The 13973-nt window shown below is 47.2% G+C and overlaps 1 protein-coding gene across 3 annotated transcripts; it reads left to right on the top strand.

Moving 5' to 3' along the window:
- The first annotated feature begins 70 nt into the window (after positions 1–70).
- Positions 71–8632, top strand: NEU1 (neuraminidase 1). 3 transcript variants are annotated; one of them, XM_047733885.1, is made up of 6 exons: positions 71–333; positions 800–992; positions 1869–2131; positions 2705–2887; positions 3074–3296; positions 8155–8632. In XM_047733885.1, the coding sequence occupies exons 1-6, from the start codon at positions 172–174 to the stop codon at positions 8190–8192; spliced, it is 1062 nt and encodes a 353-aa protein (XP_047589841.1). In that variant the 5' UTR covers positions 71–171; the 3' UTR covers positions 8193–8632. The 3 variants fall into 3 exon arrangements, with proteins under 3 accessions (XP_047589841.1, XP_047589839.1, XP_047589838.1); XM_047733883.1 differs by having other exon boundaries at positions 8152–8632; XM_047733882.1 differs by lacking the exon at positions 8155–8632 and adding an exon at positions 3396–4099 and having other exon boundaries at positions 72–333.
- The last annotated feature ends 5341 nt before the right edge of the window (positions 8633–13973 follow it).

Raw genomic sequence — 13973 nt, 5'->3', positions numbered from 1 at the left:
TAAAGTAGACCCCGCCCCTAAACCCGCCCCAGGGGCCATGGCCAATCAAAAGATTCCTGCGGAGTGATGCCGGCCGGCGGTAGTAGCTGGCATTTAAAGGGCCGGGTCAGCTGACAGACTCCCGCCCGCGTTTAGCCCCGAGGGCCGGCGTCCCGGCGGCCGGGAAGAGATATGATGGCGGGCCGACCCGGCGCAGTGCTCCCGGGCAGATCCGGGGGACAGCAGATGCCGGGGTTCTGGGGAGGCTGTAGAGTTCAGGTATTTGCCGCGATCTTTCTGCTGCTGTTGTCTCTGGCAGAATTTGGGGCTGGGATAAGGAACGACTTCAGTCTGGTGAGTCTCCCCTCGTATATCCCCATCCCTGACCCACGCAGGTCGTCTGTGCCCAGCGTCCCCCGGGACGCGAGCTGCTAAGACCCCGTCTTCCGAGGGACTCTCTCGCCGTTCTCAGACCCCGTTCCCTCCATGCGCTCCCAACCCCTCTCCCTCCCGGGGCCCTTGTCCTCCTGCCCTCCTGTACTCCGAGTCTCCTCTTCATTCACGCTCGTTCCCCTTTGGAGGTCCCCCACCCCCGCGCTGCCCGAAGGCGCCTTCTCCCCTCTTAGCCCTTCCCCGTCTCCAAGGCTCCAGCTTTGCTCCAAACTCTCCTCCGGTTCCCCTTCCTCATTCTGCCCCCCACCCACACTCTGATCCCCAACATCGTTTTCCCAGGGAAACTCAACTCGGAGCCTCTATTCATCCGTCCTAAAACTCGAAGTCGAGTTTGTCCGTTGACACTCCCTTCCTCCTCCCTTCGCAGGTTCAGCCGCTGGTTACCATGGAGCAGCTGCTGTGGGTGAGCGGGAAGCAGATCGGTTCTGTGCACACCTTCCGAATCCCGCTCATCACAACCACTCCTCAGGGGACTCTCCTTGCCTTTGCCGAGGCCAGGAAAATGTCCACATCGGATGAGGGGGCCAAGTTCATTGCTCTTCGGAGATCCACCGACCAGGGTATAAAGATGCCTGGGTGACAAGGGCTGGTGTTAGGTTGCATGGGTGGGGAGCCTGACCTGCCCAAGGTCCCTGAGAATAGGATAGGACCATTGGGAGAGCTGGAGGCCTGGGTTCCCTGAGGGGTAGAGGGAACTTTATGAGGGAAGCTGTCCAGAGCAGTGTTCTAGAAATTGTGATCATCTAGGAGTTGAACATTCAAACATTTATTGAGCACTTGCTATATACTGGGCCCTGTTCTAGATTCTGTGATTATGGTTGTGAAACATAATAAATAGGTAAATTTATTTTTTTGTGTGTTGGAAAGTGATAAATATAATGGAGAAAAATAAAACAGGCTGCTGGAGATTGGTTGCAATTTCTTTTTTAAGATTTTATCTATTTATTTGAGAGATATCTAGAGAGAGAGCACAAAGCAGGGGGAGTGGCAGAGGTAGCAGCAGAGGGAGAGATCGGATCCTGCTGAGCAAGGATCCTGATGCAGATCCCCAGAATCCTGGGATCATGACCTGAGCCAAAGGCAGACACTTAACCAACTAAGCCACCCAGGCACCGCTGGTTGCAATTTTAAACAGGTGACTTTTGAGTAAAGGAGGTGAGAGTTACCCTGAAGAAGAATGTACCAGGCAGATGTCACAAGCCTGTTCAGAGGCCTCCAGGAGAGAAGTATTCGAGGAATGGGAAGGAGCTTAGGGACAAGATGGAGAGAGCAAGGATAGAATAGATAATGTCAGAGAGGGGAGGTGGGGTAGTCTTGTAGGGCCCTGGGGCCACTCTGGGGCCTTGGGTCCTTATCAAGAGCTGGAAATTGACAGGGAGTGGTAGAAAGGGCACCTTCAGAGTGCTCACCCTGGATAACCTCTCTTTTCTCTTTAGGCAGCACATGGTCTCCAACAGCCTTCATTGTAGATGATGGGGAAACCCCAGATGGGCTGAACCTGGGGGCAGTGGTGAGCGATATGAAGACAGGAGTGGTGTTCCTTTTCTATTCCCTCTGCGCTCACAAGGCTGGCTGCCAGGTAGCCTCCACCATGCTGGTGTGGAGCAAAGATGACGGTGTTTCCTGGAGCCCTCCCCGAAATCTTTCATTGGACATTGGCACCGAGATGTTTGCCCCTGGACCAGGCTCCGGCATCCAGGTCTCTGTTCCGAGATGGGTGGAGGGGGCTGTCTTTTGAGGAGTCTGCCCCCAGTTGGGCTTCTTCCCTGGGGAGAAGGTCTTGTGAATTCAGGTTTCCCCCTAGTTGGGGATTCCTTGGAAGAAAGGGACATCCTGGGAGAAACTCCCTCCCAAGGGAAGATGGGACTTTGCCATTGCTTTCCCATTTGGGGGTTGTCAACAGAGCTGTGCAGAATGGAAAAAGGCACCCCTTCCTTTGAGCAGATGCAAGCCTGTGCTATGGTGCACAGCTTGGTGAGTGAGCACACCAGCATAGCTTCAAGCTCCCATGCACCCCTGCGGCTAGACCCCCTTGTGTTGTGCACAACCTGTCCTCCAGTGTACACCCTAGATGTCCCGAAGGAGCTTATTCTTCGAAGGAGCTCAATTCAGGCCATGGGTGTTTATGGAATCTTCCTGGGACGCTCAGTAGCCAGGACGGAACTGAAGGGGACCAGAGTGTTCCCACACTTGGAGGGTGATGGGTTCCCCTTCCCTGCCTGTGAGCCCCTTCAGTGTCTCCCTCAGTGACACCCAGCTTCCTTTCCCACAGAAACAGTGGGAGCCGCGGAAGGGCCGCCTCATCGTGTGTGGCCATGGAACACTGGAGCGGGATGGGGTCTTCTGCCTCCTCAGTGATGATCATGGTGCCTCCTGGCGTTATGGCAGTGGGATCAGCGGCATCCCCTATGGCCAGCCCAAGCGGGAGAACGATTTCAACCCTGATGAGTGCCAGGTCAGAAGTCCATGGGCTGCTCCCCACCCACCCCACCTGCCTTGCCCCCTCCAGAGCACCATTTCCCTCACAGACCCAGGATCTGGCCTCTCAGCTCTGTGCCACCCAGCCTGCTTCCTCAGGGACAAGGGTCCTTTGCCCTGCCCCCTCCCTGGGTCTTGCTGAAGCCCTATTCTCTCTTGTTAGCCCTATGAGCTCCCAGATGGCTCAGTTGTCATCAACGCCCGAAACCAGAACAACTACCACTGCCACTGTCGAATTGTCCTCCGCAGCTATGATGCCTGTGACACAATACGGCCCCGTGACGTAACCTTCGACCCTGAGCTCGTGGACCCTGTGGTGGCTGCAGGCGCTGTAGCCACCAGCTCTGGCATCATCTTCTTCTCCAATCCAGCCCATCCTGAGTTTCGTGAGTATCTCTTGGATGGGGCCAGTGGGGGGAGCCCCTGTTACCTAGAGAAGGGGCACCCAGAGCCCCTCCCTTCCCTGACCCTCGTGCCCTCCCCAGGGGTGAACCTGACGCTGCGCTGGAGCTTCAGCAATGGTACCTCGTGGCGGAAAGAGACAGTCCAGCTGTGGCCAGGCCCCAGTGGCTACTCCTCACTGGCAGCCCTAGAGGGCAGCATGGACGGGAAGGACGAGGCCCCCCAGCTCTATGTCCTGTATGAGAAAGGCCGGAACCAGTACACAGAGAGCATCTCCCTGGCCAAAGTCAGCGTCTATGGGACACTCTGACCTGTACGCCTGCCACAGGAGTAGAAGGCCTTGGACTTAGCCTTCGGGACTATGGATCCATAGGGGGTTTGCTAGAGTTGCCTAAAAAACAGTTCCACCTTCCTTTAGACTCTAGCCTTTTGCAAAACCAAGTTCTCTTTGACAGGGAGATCATTCTGTTAGGACTGCAAGCCTGGCTTCTTCCACACAGGAAGTCCTGCTCTCACTTGAGAGCACTTTGTTTCCACATCATTGCTGGGTTTGGCCCCCAGGGCTAGGCAGGCCTGTAGAATTGAATAAATGCGAACTCAGGGAATTGGGGAAGGCTGAGCTTCCTCTTTGAGGCAAGATGCTGGCTATGGAGCAGGTTGGTAAAAGTTCGAGAAGGGCAAAATTTGGATTCAGGGTAAAGAACTACGTTTACCACCTGCCTTGACTATTTATAAGTCAAAATATTTGTAACTTAACGTTTTTAATGAAGGAGAATGAGCATGTGTAGAGTCTCTGTGGTTCTGTCCGTGTGTGTCTTCGTGCACACTTGAAAGAGGCTGGGAATGAGCTTTGGGGAGGAAGCTGGTGTGCTTATTGCCCGTGGAAGTCAGATTTTGGCAAATTAAATCCTTTCCCTTTCACATTCTTCCTTCTCACGGGAAAACAGATTCATCTCCACAGGTGTAATGAGGAGTAGCAGGGAGATACTAAAAAATCTGCCCTGTTTTATATTGCTAAGATGGAATCCTCTGTGAGGCAGGTGTGTGACATGCAGATAGGAAGGCTCTTCCAGGCCAGTGTGGCAGAGGAATAAGCACGGTGAGGAATGATGTGAGAAAATAGCACCTTCCTCAGGCAGATGCTGTGAAGAGAATGGGCAGCCTACAGATGAGTGGGAGAGCCGTAGCTTTCCTCCATATGGAAAGAAAATAACGATGCCTAGAGGAGGTGGTAAGAATGTTAATGACTAAGGAATAAGGGCCACATTCAATTAGAGTTAAAGGTTCATTTTACTTTGAACTTGCTTCTCTAATTACCCTAACATCTAAGAAACGTTAGAATAATTCATTCCTTCAGAAAAAATGAAATGATTTCTGTATGTGAGGATATGGTACAATTTTACTGTTTTTGATCCAGAATTTGTGATCTGATCCAGAATTTGTAATGTAATACTTTAATTTTTCTCACTTATAGACATTTTTAAAAGCACAAAGGTAGAGAAAATGTCTTAATGAACCCCATGTACACCCCACATGTCCAACATTTGCTTCCTCTAATTCTTTTTTCTTTTCCTTTCCTTGGTTGAAATATTTTGAGGCAAATCCCAGACTTTGTGACATTCAACCCTACGTTCTTAAGTATGCATCTCATTTTTTAAAAATGGAACATTTTATTATATAACTATAACACCGTTGCACACCCAAAACATTAACAGTAACTCTATATCATCTAATATCCATCTAGTCAATGTGTAAATTTCATCAAATGTGTCAGCAATGTCTTATTTATGGTTTTGTTCAAATGAGGATCCAAAGAAAACCTACACATTTCATTTTGATGTCTCTTAAATCTAGATTAATCTGCCTGCCCCACCCTTTCTTTTTTTTGATACCACCTATGCAGAAATAGAGGCATTTGTCCTATAGAACCTTCTACTCTGATTTGTCAGTTTGTTCCCCAGACTGTCATTTAACTTCTTCCTCCATCCTTCACATTTCCATTTATCAAACCCGAAGGTTCCGCTGCCAATTCCATTTGGGGGCGGGGGAGGGCTGCACGATAGGATCCTCTCCCAGATGGTGTGGGCTTCCTACTGCACCCCCTGGGGCAAGTACTGAGTAAAACTGAGCTTGAGCTTGGCTTGTGGCCACAGCCCGACCCCTCCTTTGTAAGTTCCCCCATCAAACTTCCAACTGATAATTTCATCCACAGATGGATTTTGCCTGAATCATTTTTGAGGGGTTGTGAGATGCTAATTTTTTCTTTTAAAGATTTTATTTATTTATTTGACAGACAGAGAACACACAAGCAGGGGGAGGGGCAGAGGGAGAAGCAGGCTCCCCACAGATCAGGATGCCTAATGCTGGGCTTGATCCCAGGACCCTGGGATCATGACCTGAGCTGAAGGCAGACGCCTAATGACTGAGCCACCCAGGCACCCTGAAATGTTGATTTTTAAAAATTCTATTATTTCCACCCCATTTATTACCTGAAATTCTTCAGTAAAAAAAAGAGCTTTCCCTCATCAAAGGTGTTGGGTTACCCTGAAGCATGGTTTATAGGGAAAGTCGGGGTAAATGCTTAACTTTCCCCCTTTTACTTGCCAGTTCTCAGAGTAAACTGATTAATGTAATACTTTGTCTTGGCCGGTAAACCACACTGTTACCAACCACACAGGGGACATATAGAGGAAGAATCTGTGGCTGGCAGAGGAGGCAGGGGGACATCTGAGGGAAGAAAGGAGAGAGAAACCCAGGCCCCAAGCAGTGGGGGACGGGGGAGGGGGTTCTGCTTTTCTAATGCAGATCATAAGTATGATGCGGGAAGAATGGAGAGAGTGGTGTCTGCAGGGACATCTGCTGTCTAATATCACTAAAAATTGCACATCTGACAAGGTCTTGCTAACAGTGTTATTAGAAATACTAGGGGAGGGGTGCCTGGGTGGCTCAGTTGGATAAGAGTCCAACTCTTGATCTTAGCTCAGGTCTTGATCTCAGGGTCATCTGTTTAAGCCCAGTGTGGAGCCTACTTAAAAAAAAATAATAAAAATTTAAAAAGTACTGAGGAAAAAAGGAAATGATACCATGAATGTCTGACCCAAGAGCTACTTTCTCTGAAGTAGATGAGGCAGAAGTCTTGTGAAGAGTGACCTTGTTTCTTTTTAGCCAAGAACGGTCAGCTGAGAGAGGATCCTCCCCCAGGAGGGCGTGAGGCAGAGCCCTAGGCCCCATCCCTGGGTGAGAAGTAGAGTGGGAAAGAGGGGGAGAGAGAATCTGGAGCAGACTCCCCTCTAAATCATGATCTTGGGGTCCTGAGATTGAGCCCCATGTTGGGCTCCCTGCTCAGCGGGTGGCCTGCTTCTCTCCCCCTCTGTTGCTCCCCCTGCTTGTGCTCTCTCGCTGTGTGTCAAATAAATAAATAAAATCTTTTTTTTTTTAAGATTTTTTATTTATTTGATAGAGATCACAGGTAGGCAGAGAGGCAGGCAGAGAGAGAGGAAGAGAAGCAGGCTCCCTGCCAAGCAGAGAGCCCGATGTGGGGCTCAATCCCAGGACCCTAGGATCATGACCTGAGCCAAAGGCAGAGGCTTTAACCCACTGAGCCACCCAGGTGCCCCATAAATAAAATCTTTTAAATAAAATTTTAAAAAGAACGATTAGGAGAGAAGATCTAAGACAAAAGTTTGCACTTGTTTTTGACCAAACAAACCTCACTCAAATTATCACAATGAAAGAATAGTTTTTCCTTTCCTTATATTCTGGATGGAATGTTTTTAAGAACACACTTTTAGTGTAAGGCTTAGCTGGCAGAAAGATAAGGGAAATCTTCAAAACCCATAAATAATAGAAAGCAAGAATGCAGAAAATGAAGTGGGCCTGGAGGCTCTGTTTGCCATGGGAACATCAGCCAATGCTCAGTGCTGAAATCAGGGTTTCGGTGGATCTCAGATTAGCAGTCAGGAGATAAAGCCAAGCGCCTGAGGACTGAAAATTAAACAAGAAATTTCTTCCTGTCCCAACCCATCCCTAACAAAGCAGGACTGCACTTTGGGCGCATATTTTATTATTTTTTTTATTTTTTAAAATAATTTATTTGAGGGAGAGACAGAAAGCATGAGCAGGAGAGGGGCAGAGGGAGAGGGAGAAGCAGGCTCCCTACTGAGCAGGGAGCCCAAAGTGGGGCTTAAGGCTCCATCCCAGGATCCTGGAATCATCACCTGAGCCAAAAGGAGACATGCCCCTGAACCACTCAGGCACTCCTGGATGCATAATTTAAGAGAACACCAAAAAACTCAACAAGATAATGTTTGAATGCAATATTTCTAAAAAATCAAATTGGCCAACTACAACTCACAAGCTGGCTGCCTCTTTTTGTAAACAAAGTATCAAAAGACCACATCTTCAGGGGATGAACTAGCCTCTGGCTTTGTTCTGGATCCAGGTCAGAGAAGTCTCTCTGGAAAACTCCCAACAGAAGTTCACACTCCTGTGGGATTGGGACCAGAAATCACATCCATGCCAACCTCATGGGTATTTCCTCAGCCACAATTTTAAAAACAGATATCAGAGGAAGACCAGTGTCTCAGCGTGTCTGGGTGTTAGCAAGGCATTTGATAAGGTCAAAGGGACTACAGGGAAGTTTCCCAGACCATTGTCTACAAAGAAGAGAGGGAATTCATTTGCCACTGTTGGAGACTGATACCAGCTCCGTACACACACAATACTGTAAATAAAGAAAAAAAAGTGCATCATATATCCTGCCTTTGCAGTAGAAACAAGTCATTCAGGTTAGACAAAATACCAGTTGATGAAATGACTTATTTATTACTTCTTTTACAGCAGGATATCATCTAATAAGTGGAGGAAGAATAATCAATTAGAAAATCATCATTTTGCAAACCTGAATGAACTAACTCAGGTAAAGGAGTCCCAAACATGGGGTGTTGATATACTGATTATTTTGAGTTAAAGGCACTGGAGAAACGGCAGGTGCAAAGAGGGCCCTCTGTCCTTCCTTTTTCTTCCTGAAAGCAGGAAATAAAGCTCCCCCGTGAAAGTGCCCTCGCTGTAGCCAGAGGAAGGAAGACATTCTCATTACCAAGGATGAGAGGCTGATACTGAGCGAAAGTTACACAAACAGACTGTGTTAAAACAATTCCGATTTCCTGTCACCTCCCTGCGGTTGAGTTGCTTTGTCACACTGCCTCTCAACCCACCAGAAAAGCAAATAGGTTTCACCGTGTCCTTGGTTCTTTGTTTCCATATAAAGGCTCCAGTGTCATGGGAAACTTATATTAAATAAATTTGTATGCTGCTTTTCTGTGTATTTGCCTTAATGTTCAAATGCAGCCAGGGACCCTACGAAGGTCAGGGAACATTTTCCTCCTCTACATAGGACAAAGATCAGAAATGGATGCTAAAACCATCACGTTAAAGGTTGATGGGGAACAGAATATGCATTCATAAGGTGCCAAAACTTGTCAACCACAAGCAGGGAAAGTACCTTGACAATGAAGAGATCTAGGGGCCACCACTTTTAACTGGGTGATCAAGCTGAGATCAAGATATCTCTCTCTCTCAGTCTCTGACAAATAAGTAAATAAAATCTTAAAAAAAAAAAAAAAAGACACCCCCCCCCCCCCCCCCCCCCGCCGTGGCTCAGTTGGTTAAGCATCTGCCTTCAGCTCTGGTCATGATCCCAGGGTCCCGGGATCAAGTCCCGAATTAAGGTCCTTGCTTGGCGGGGAACCTGCTTCTCACTCTGTCTGCTGCTCCCCCTGCATGTGCTCGCTCTCGCTTGCTCTCTCCCTGACAAATAAATAAATAAAATCTTAAAAAAAAAAGAATGGGACAAGTAGGGGGTGCCTGGCTGACTCAGTCTGTGGAGCATGCTACTCTTGATCTCAGGGTTGTGAGTTCAATCCCCACATTGGTTATGGAGCCTACTTTAAAAAAAAAAAAAAGAAGAATGGGACAAGGAGATATGATGATCCCTCTGATCCAAGGCCCTGTGAAGCACATAGCATGTGGTAAACTGAAATGATCCCCTAAAAGATACCCACATCCTAGTCCCTGGAAGCTGTGATTGCTACCTTTCACAAGGGAAAAGAGAATCTGTGGTGTGATTCAGTCAAGAATTTTTTTTTTAAGATTTTATTTATTTATTTGACAGACGGAGATAACAAGTAGGCAGAGAAGCAGGCAGAGAGAGAGGAGGAAGCAGGCTCCCCACTGAGCAGAGACCCCAATGTGGGGCTCGACCCCAGGACCCTGGGATCATGACCTGAGCAGAAGGCAGAGGCTTTAACCCACTGAGCCACCCAGGCACCCCTCAGTCAAGGATTTTGAGATGGGAGATTATCCTGGCTTATTCTGCGGACCCCAAATGCAATCATTTATGCTGTTGTTTTGGGAAGCAGAGGAGTCAGCACACACATAGTGAAGGGAAGGCCATGTGCCTCAGGGGCAGGCTGGACTGATGTGACCACTAGTCACAATGACTGCCAACAACTACAAGAAGCTGGAGGAGACAAGGAATGGATTCTCCCCTAGGGTCTCTGGAGGGGACAAGGCCCTGTGGACCCCTTGATTTTGGCCTAGGGAAACTTTTAGACAGTTTCTGGGCTCCAGAACTGTGACAGAATAAATATCTGTTGCTGGGGCTCCTGGGTGGCTCAGTCAGTTAAACATCTGCCTTCGACTGGGGTCATGATCTCCAGGTCCTGGGATAGAGCCCCACATAGGGTTCCCTGCTCATCAGGGAGCCTGTTTCTCCTTCTCCCTCTGCTCCTCCCCCTCCCCACCCCACTCCTGCTTTCTCTGTTCTCTCAAGTGAATAAATAAAATCTTTTTTAAAATGAAAAAAAAAATAAACAAATAAAATAAATATCTGTTGCTGTAATCCCCCCCAAGCATGTAGTACTTTGATTAGAGCCCATGAGAAAGTAATGCATAGTGTCAGACATGAAGTATGCTTGCCCAGGCTAATCAGAATCTACATAGGCCTTTAGGGGCAACTTTAAGTTTAAAGAAAATGCAGAGAAGATTGAGGAACAAGTTCAAAACACCAAAATGCACAAGTAAACAAAGCCAATACACGGAACATTCTACAAGATGACTGGCCTGGTCTCTTCAAAAGATCAATGTCCCAGGAAGGAGAAAAGAAGGGGGTCATTCTGAAATCAAAAGAGTAATAAGATGTAACATAAAATAAAGTGCTTGATCCTTGATTGCATACTGACTCTTTAAGAAATGATAACTGCCAGGGTGCTTGGGGGGGCTCGGTCAGTTAAGTGTCTGACCCCTGTTCTCTGCTCCCGTCTTGATCTCAGAGTTCAAGCCCTGTGTTGGACTCCATACTTAGTGTGGAGCCTACTTAAATTAAAAAAACAGCAAACTGGTGCAACCACTCTGGAAAACAGCATGGAGGTTCCTCAAAAGGTTGAAAATAGAGCTACCCTACGACCCAGCAATTGCACTACTGGGTATTTACCCTAAAGATACAAACGTAGTGATCCAAAGGGGTACCTGCACCCGAATGTTTATAGCAGCAATGTCCACAATAGCCAAACTATGGAAAGAACCTAGATGTCCATCAACAGATGAATGGACAAAGAAGATGTGGTGTATGTTTACAATGGAATACTATGCAGCCATCAAAAGAAATGAAATCTTGCCATTTGCAACGACATGGATGGAACTAGAGGGTATTATGCTTAGCAAAATAAGTCAATTGGAGAAAGACAACTATCATATGATCTCCCTGATATGAGGAAGTGGAGATGCAATGTGGGGGGCTTGGGGGTAGGAAAAGAATAAATGAAACAAGATGGGATCGGGAGGGAGACAAACCATAAGAGACTCTTAATCTCACAAAACAAACTGAGGGTTGCCCGGGGGGAAGGGGGTAGGGAGAGAGTGGTGGGGTTATGGACATTGGGGAGTGCTGTGAACTGTGTAAACCTGGCGATTCACAGACCTGTACCCCTGGAGCTAATAATACATTATATGTTTATTAAAAATTTTTAAAAATATTTTAAAAATTAAAACAAAAAACAACAAAACCTTCCATAAGAAACATTTTGAGAATGCTGGGAAAAACTGAGTATCAATTAAGTATGAGTAAAATTAGGAATTATGGTCAATTTTCTTGGGTATGATAATAGTATAGTGGATATATAGGTAAATGTCCTTACACTGGGCATACTTATGCACGCTGAAGTATTGAGAGATAAAATGTCATGATGACTCACTTTGAAATGAGCCTGCCAAATGTGTGCATATGCATACACGTACATGTATAGAATTTTACATATTTTTTAAAATTTTCTTTTATTTTTTTTTTTAAAGCAAGCTTTAGGCCCAACATGGGGCTTGAACTCAGTGACCCTGAGATCAAGAGTCCCATGCTCTGCTGACAGAGGCAGCCAGGTGCCCCTAATTGAATATATATTTTATATATTTTTATTTTTAGACTTTTTTTAAAAAGATTTTATTTATTTGAGAGAGAGAGAGCGAGAGCAGGGGGAGTGGGGGAAGCAGGCTTCCTGCTGAGCCAGGAGCTCCACGTGGGTCTTGCCTCCCAGCAGCCTGGGACCAAGACCTGAGCCCCCAAGGCCAAAAGCAGACACTTGACCAACTGAGCCACCCAGGTGCTCCACTGACATGCTTTAAATATGGAAAAATGCTGACAATTGTTGGATTCAGATGTGGGTATACAGGTGTTCTTTATACTATTCTTTCTATCTGTTTTTTGGGGGGGGAGGGGCTAGAGAGAGGGAGAGAATCATAAGCAGGCTCCGCACTGGGTGTGGAGGGCTCAATGTCACGACCCTGAGCTCATGACCTGAGCCAAAACCTTGAGTCAGGCACTTAACTGACTGAGGCACTCAGGTGTCCCTTCCTACTGTTTTAAAAGCCTCATGGTCACCTGGCTAGCTCAGTCAGTAGAGCAGACAACTCTTGATCTTGATCATGAGTTTGAGGCCCATGTCAGGTGTAGACCTTATTTTTAAAAAAGTTTCAGAGGCACCTGGGTGACTCAGTCGGTTGAGCGGCTGCCTTCGGTTCAGGTCATGATCGCCCTGGGATCAAGCCTCGCATCCAGCTCCCTACTCAGCGGAGAGCCTGCTCCTCCTTCTTGCTCTGTCTGCTGCTCTGCCTACTTGTGCTCTCTGACAAATAAATAAAATCTTTGGGGCGCCTGGGTGGCTCAGTGGGTTAAAGCCTCTGCCTTCAGCTCAGGTCATGATCCCAGGGTGCTGGGATTGAGCCCCGAATCAGGCTCTCTGCTCAGCAGGGAGCCTGCTTCCACCTCTCTCTCTATCTGCCTACCTCTCTGCCTACTTGTGATCTCTGCCTGTCAAATAAATAAATAAAATCTTGAAAAAATAAATAAAATCTTTAATAAAATTAAATTTAAAACGTTTCATAACAAAAAGTTTAAAAACTAGTTTTTTGTAACAGTTGCTTGGCTTCCTTTAGAAGAAAACAACCCATGTGGAGCACAGAAACTCTCCGTATGCCACCAGGAAATGCGAAGTGTCCTGATGCGGGTGACACCTGCTCTTGCAAGGCTCTTTAGAGACAGCTCGCACCCCTCCCCACCTCCCACCTCCACCTTAGTTTATTACCTGATGTCAGCAAATAACTGGGGATTATTGGTGACATCTCTATCTTTGCTACATTCTTTAGAATTCAGTGGTTTACTGTCAGGCAATAGCCTAGAATTGACCCACTGCCACCTGAGTTTCACCTGACTGCCAGCAATAACAGTTAACATTTTAAGAGTCAGCAGATACTTGGGGAGCCTGGATAGCTTAGTCCTTATGCATCTGCTTTCTGCTTGGGTCATGATCCCAGAATCCTGGGATCAAGCCCCGAGTCAAGCCCCACATCAAGCCCCCCATCGGGCACCCTGCTCAGTGGGAAGCCTGCTTCTCCCTCTCCCACTCCCCCTGCTCATGTTCCCTTTCTGGATATGTCTCTCTCTGACAAATGAATAAATAAAATCTTTTTTTTTTTTTAAGTCAGCAAATACTTTAATCCTCAGGAATAACCTGTTTCCTTACTCGTTGAGAAATAACACAACAGGGACGTCTGAGTGGCTCAGTTGGTTAAGCCACTGCCTTCAGTTCAGGTCATGATCTCAGGGTCCTGGAATCGAGTCCTGCACAGGCTCCTTGCTCGGCGAGGAGCCTGCTTCTCCCTCTGCATGCCACTCCCCCTTCTTGTGTGTGCACTCGCTCTCTCTCACTCTTCCACAAATAAAACCTTAAAGGAGAGAGAGAAAGAAAGAACAACATCAAAAGAGAATGATGGAAAAGTAGGATGTGAATGGATGGGGAAGTATACAATAGCTCACATGGTCCTGAGCTGCTCCAAGCTCCACGCCAGCCTGCCCCGCCCCACACTCTTCCCCGCCCGAGCAGAGCTGTTCTGGCGGCAGCACTGTAACAGACGAGCCAGGTGAAGCAGCTCTAACCACACAAGCCCAAGGCTGCCTCATCTCATACTATCCTTCATTTTACCTCCTTTCCAAATTATTCACTTGTTTAAAAAAAAAGTTATTCACTTGTTTTCTCTGCTCCACATTACGGATTTCATCTTCCACTCACTGCTTTTCTATTCATTTGTTCTGTTATTGCTTGTGTACTCACTTA

Source organism: Lutra lutra, chromosome 6 (assembly GCF_902655055.1).
Source record: "Lutra lutra chromosome 6, mLutLut1.2, whole genome shotgun sequence".
Lineage (NCBI taxonomy): Eukaryota > Metazoa > Chordata > Mammalia > Carnivora > Mustelidae > Lutra > Lutra lutra.
Note: the sequence above shows the minus strand (reverse complement) of the source record. Positions and strands in the feature narration are given on the sequence as shown.

Excerpts from the sequence above, each read along its gene's own strand:
- NEU1 (XM_047733882.1), top strand. The coding sequence starts at position 172 with ATGATGGCGGGCCGACCCGGCGCAGTGCTCCCGGGCAGATCCGGGGGA. Across the intron at positions 993-1,868 it reads TCGGAGATCCACCGACCAGG|GCAGCACATGGTCTCCAACA; the intron begins GTATAAAGATGC and ends TTTTCTCTTTAG. Across the intron at positions 2,132-2,704 it reads GACCAGGCTCCGGCATCCAG|AAACAGTGGGAGCCGCGGAA; the intron begins GTCTCTGTTCCG and ends CCTTTCCCACAG.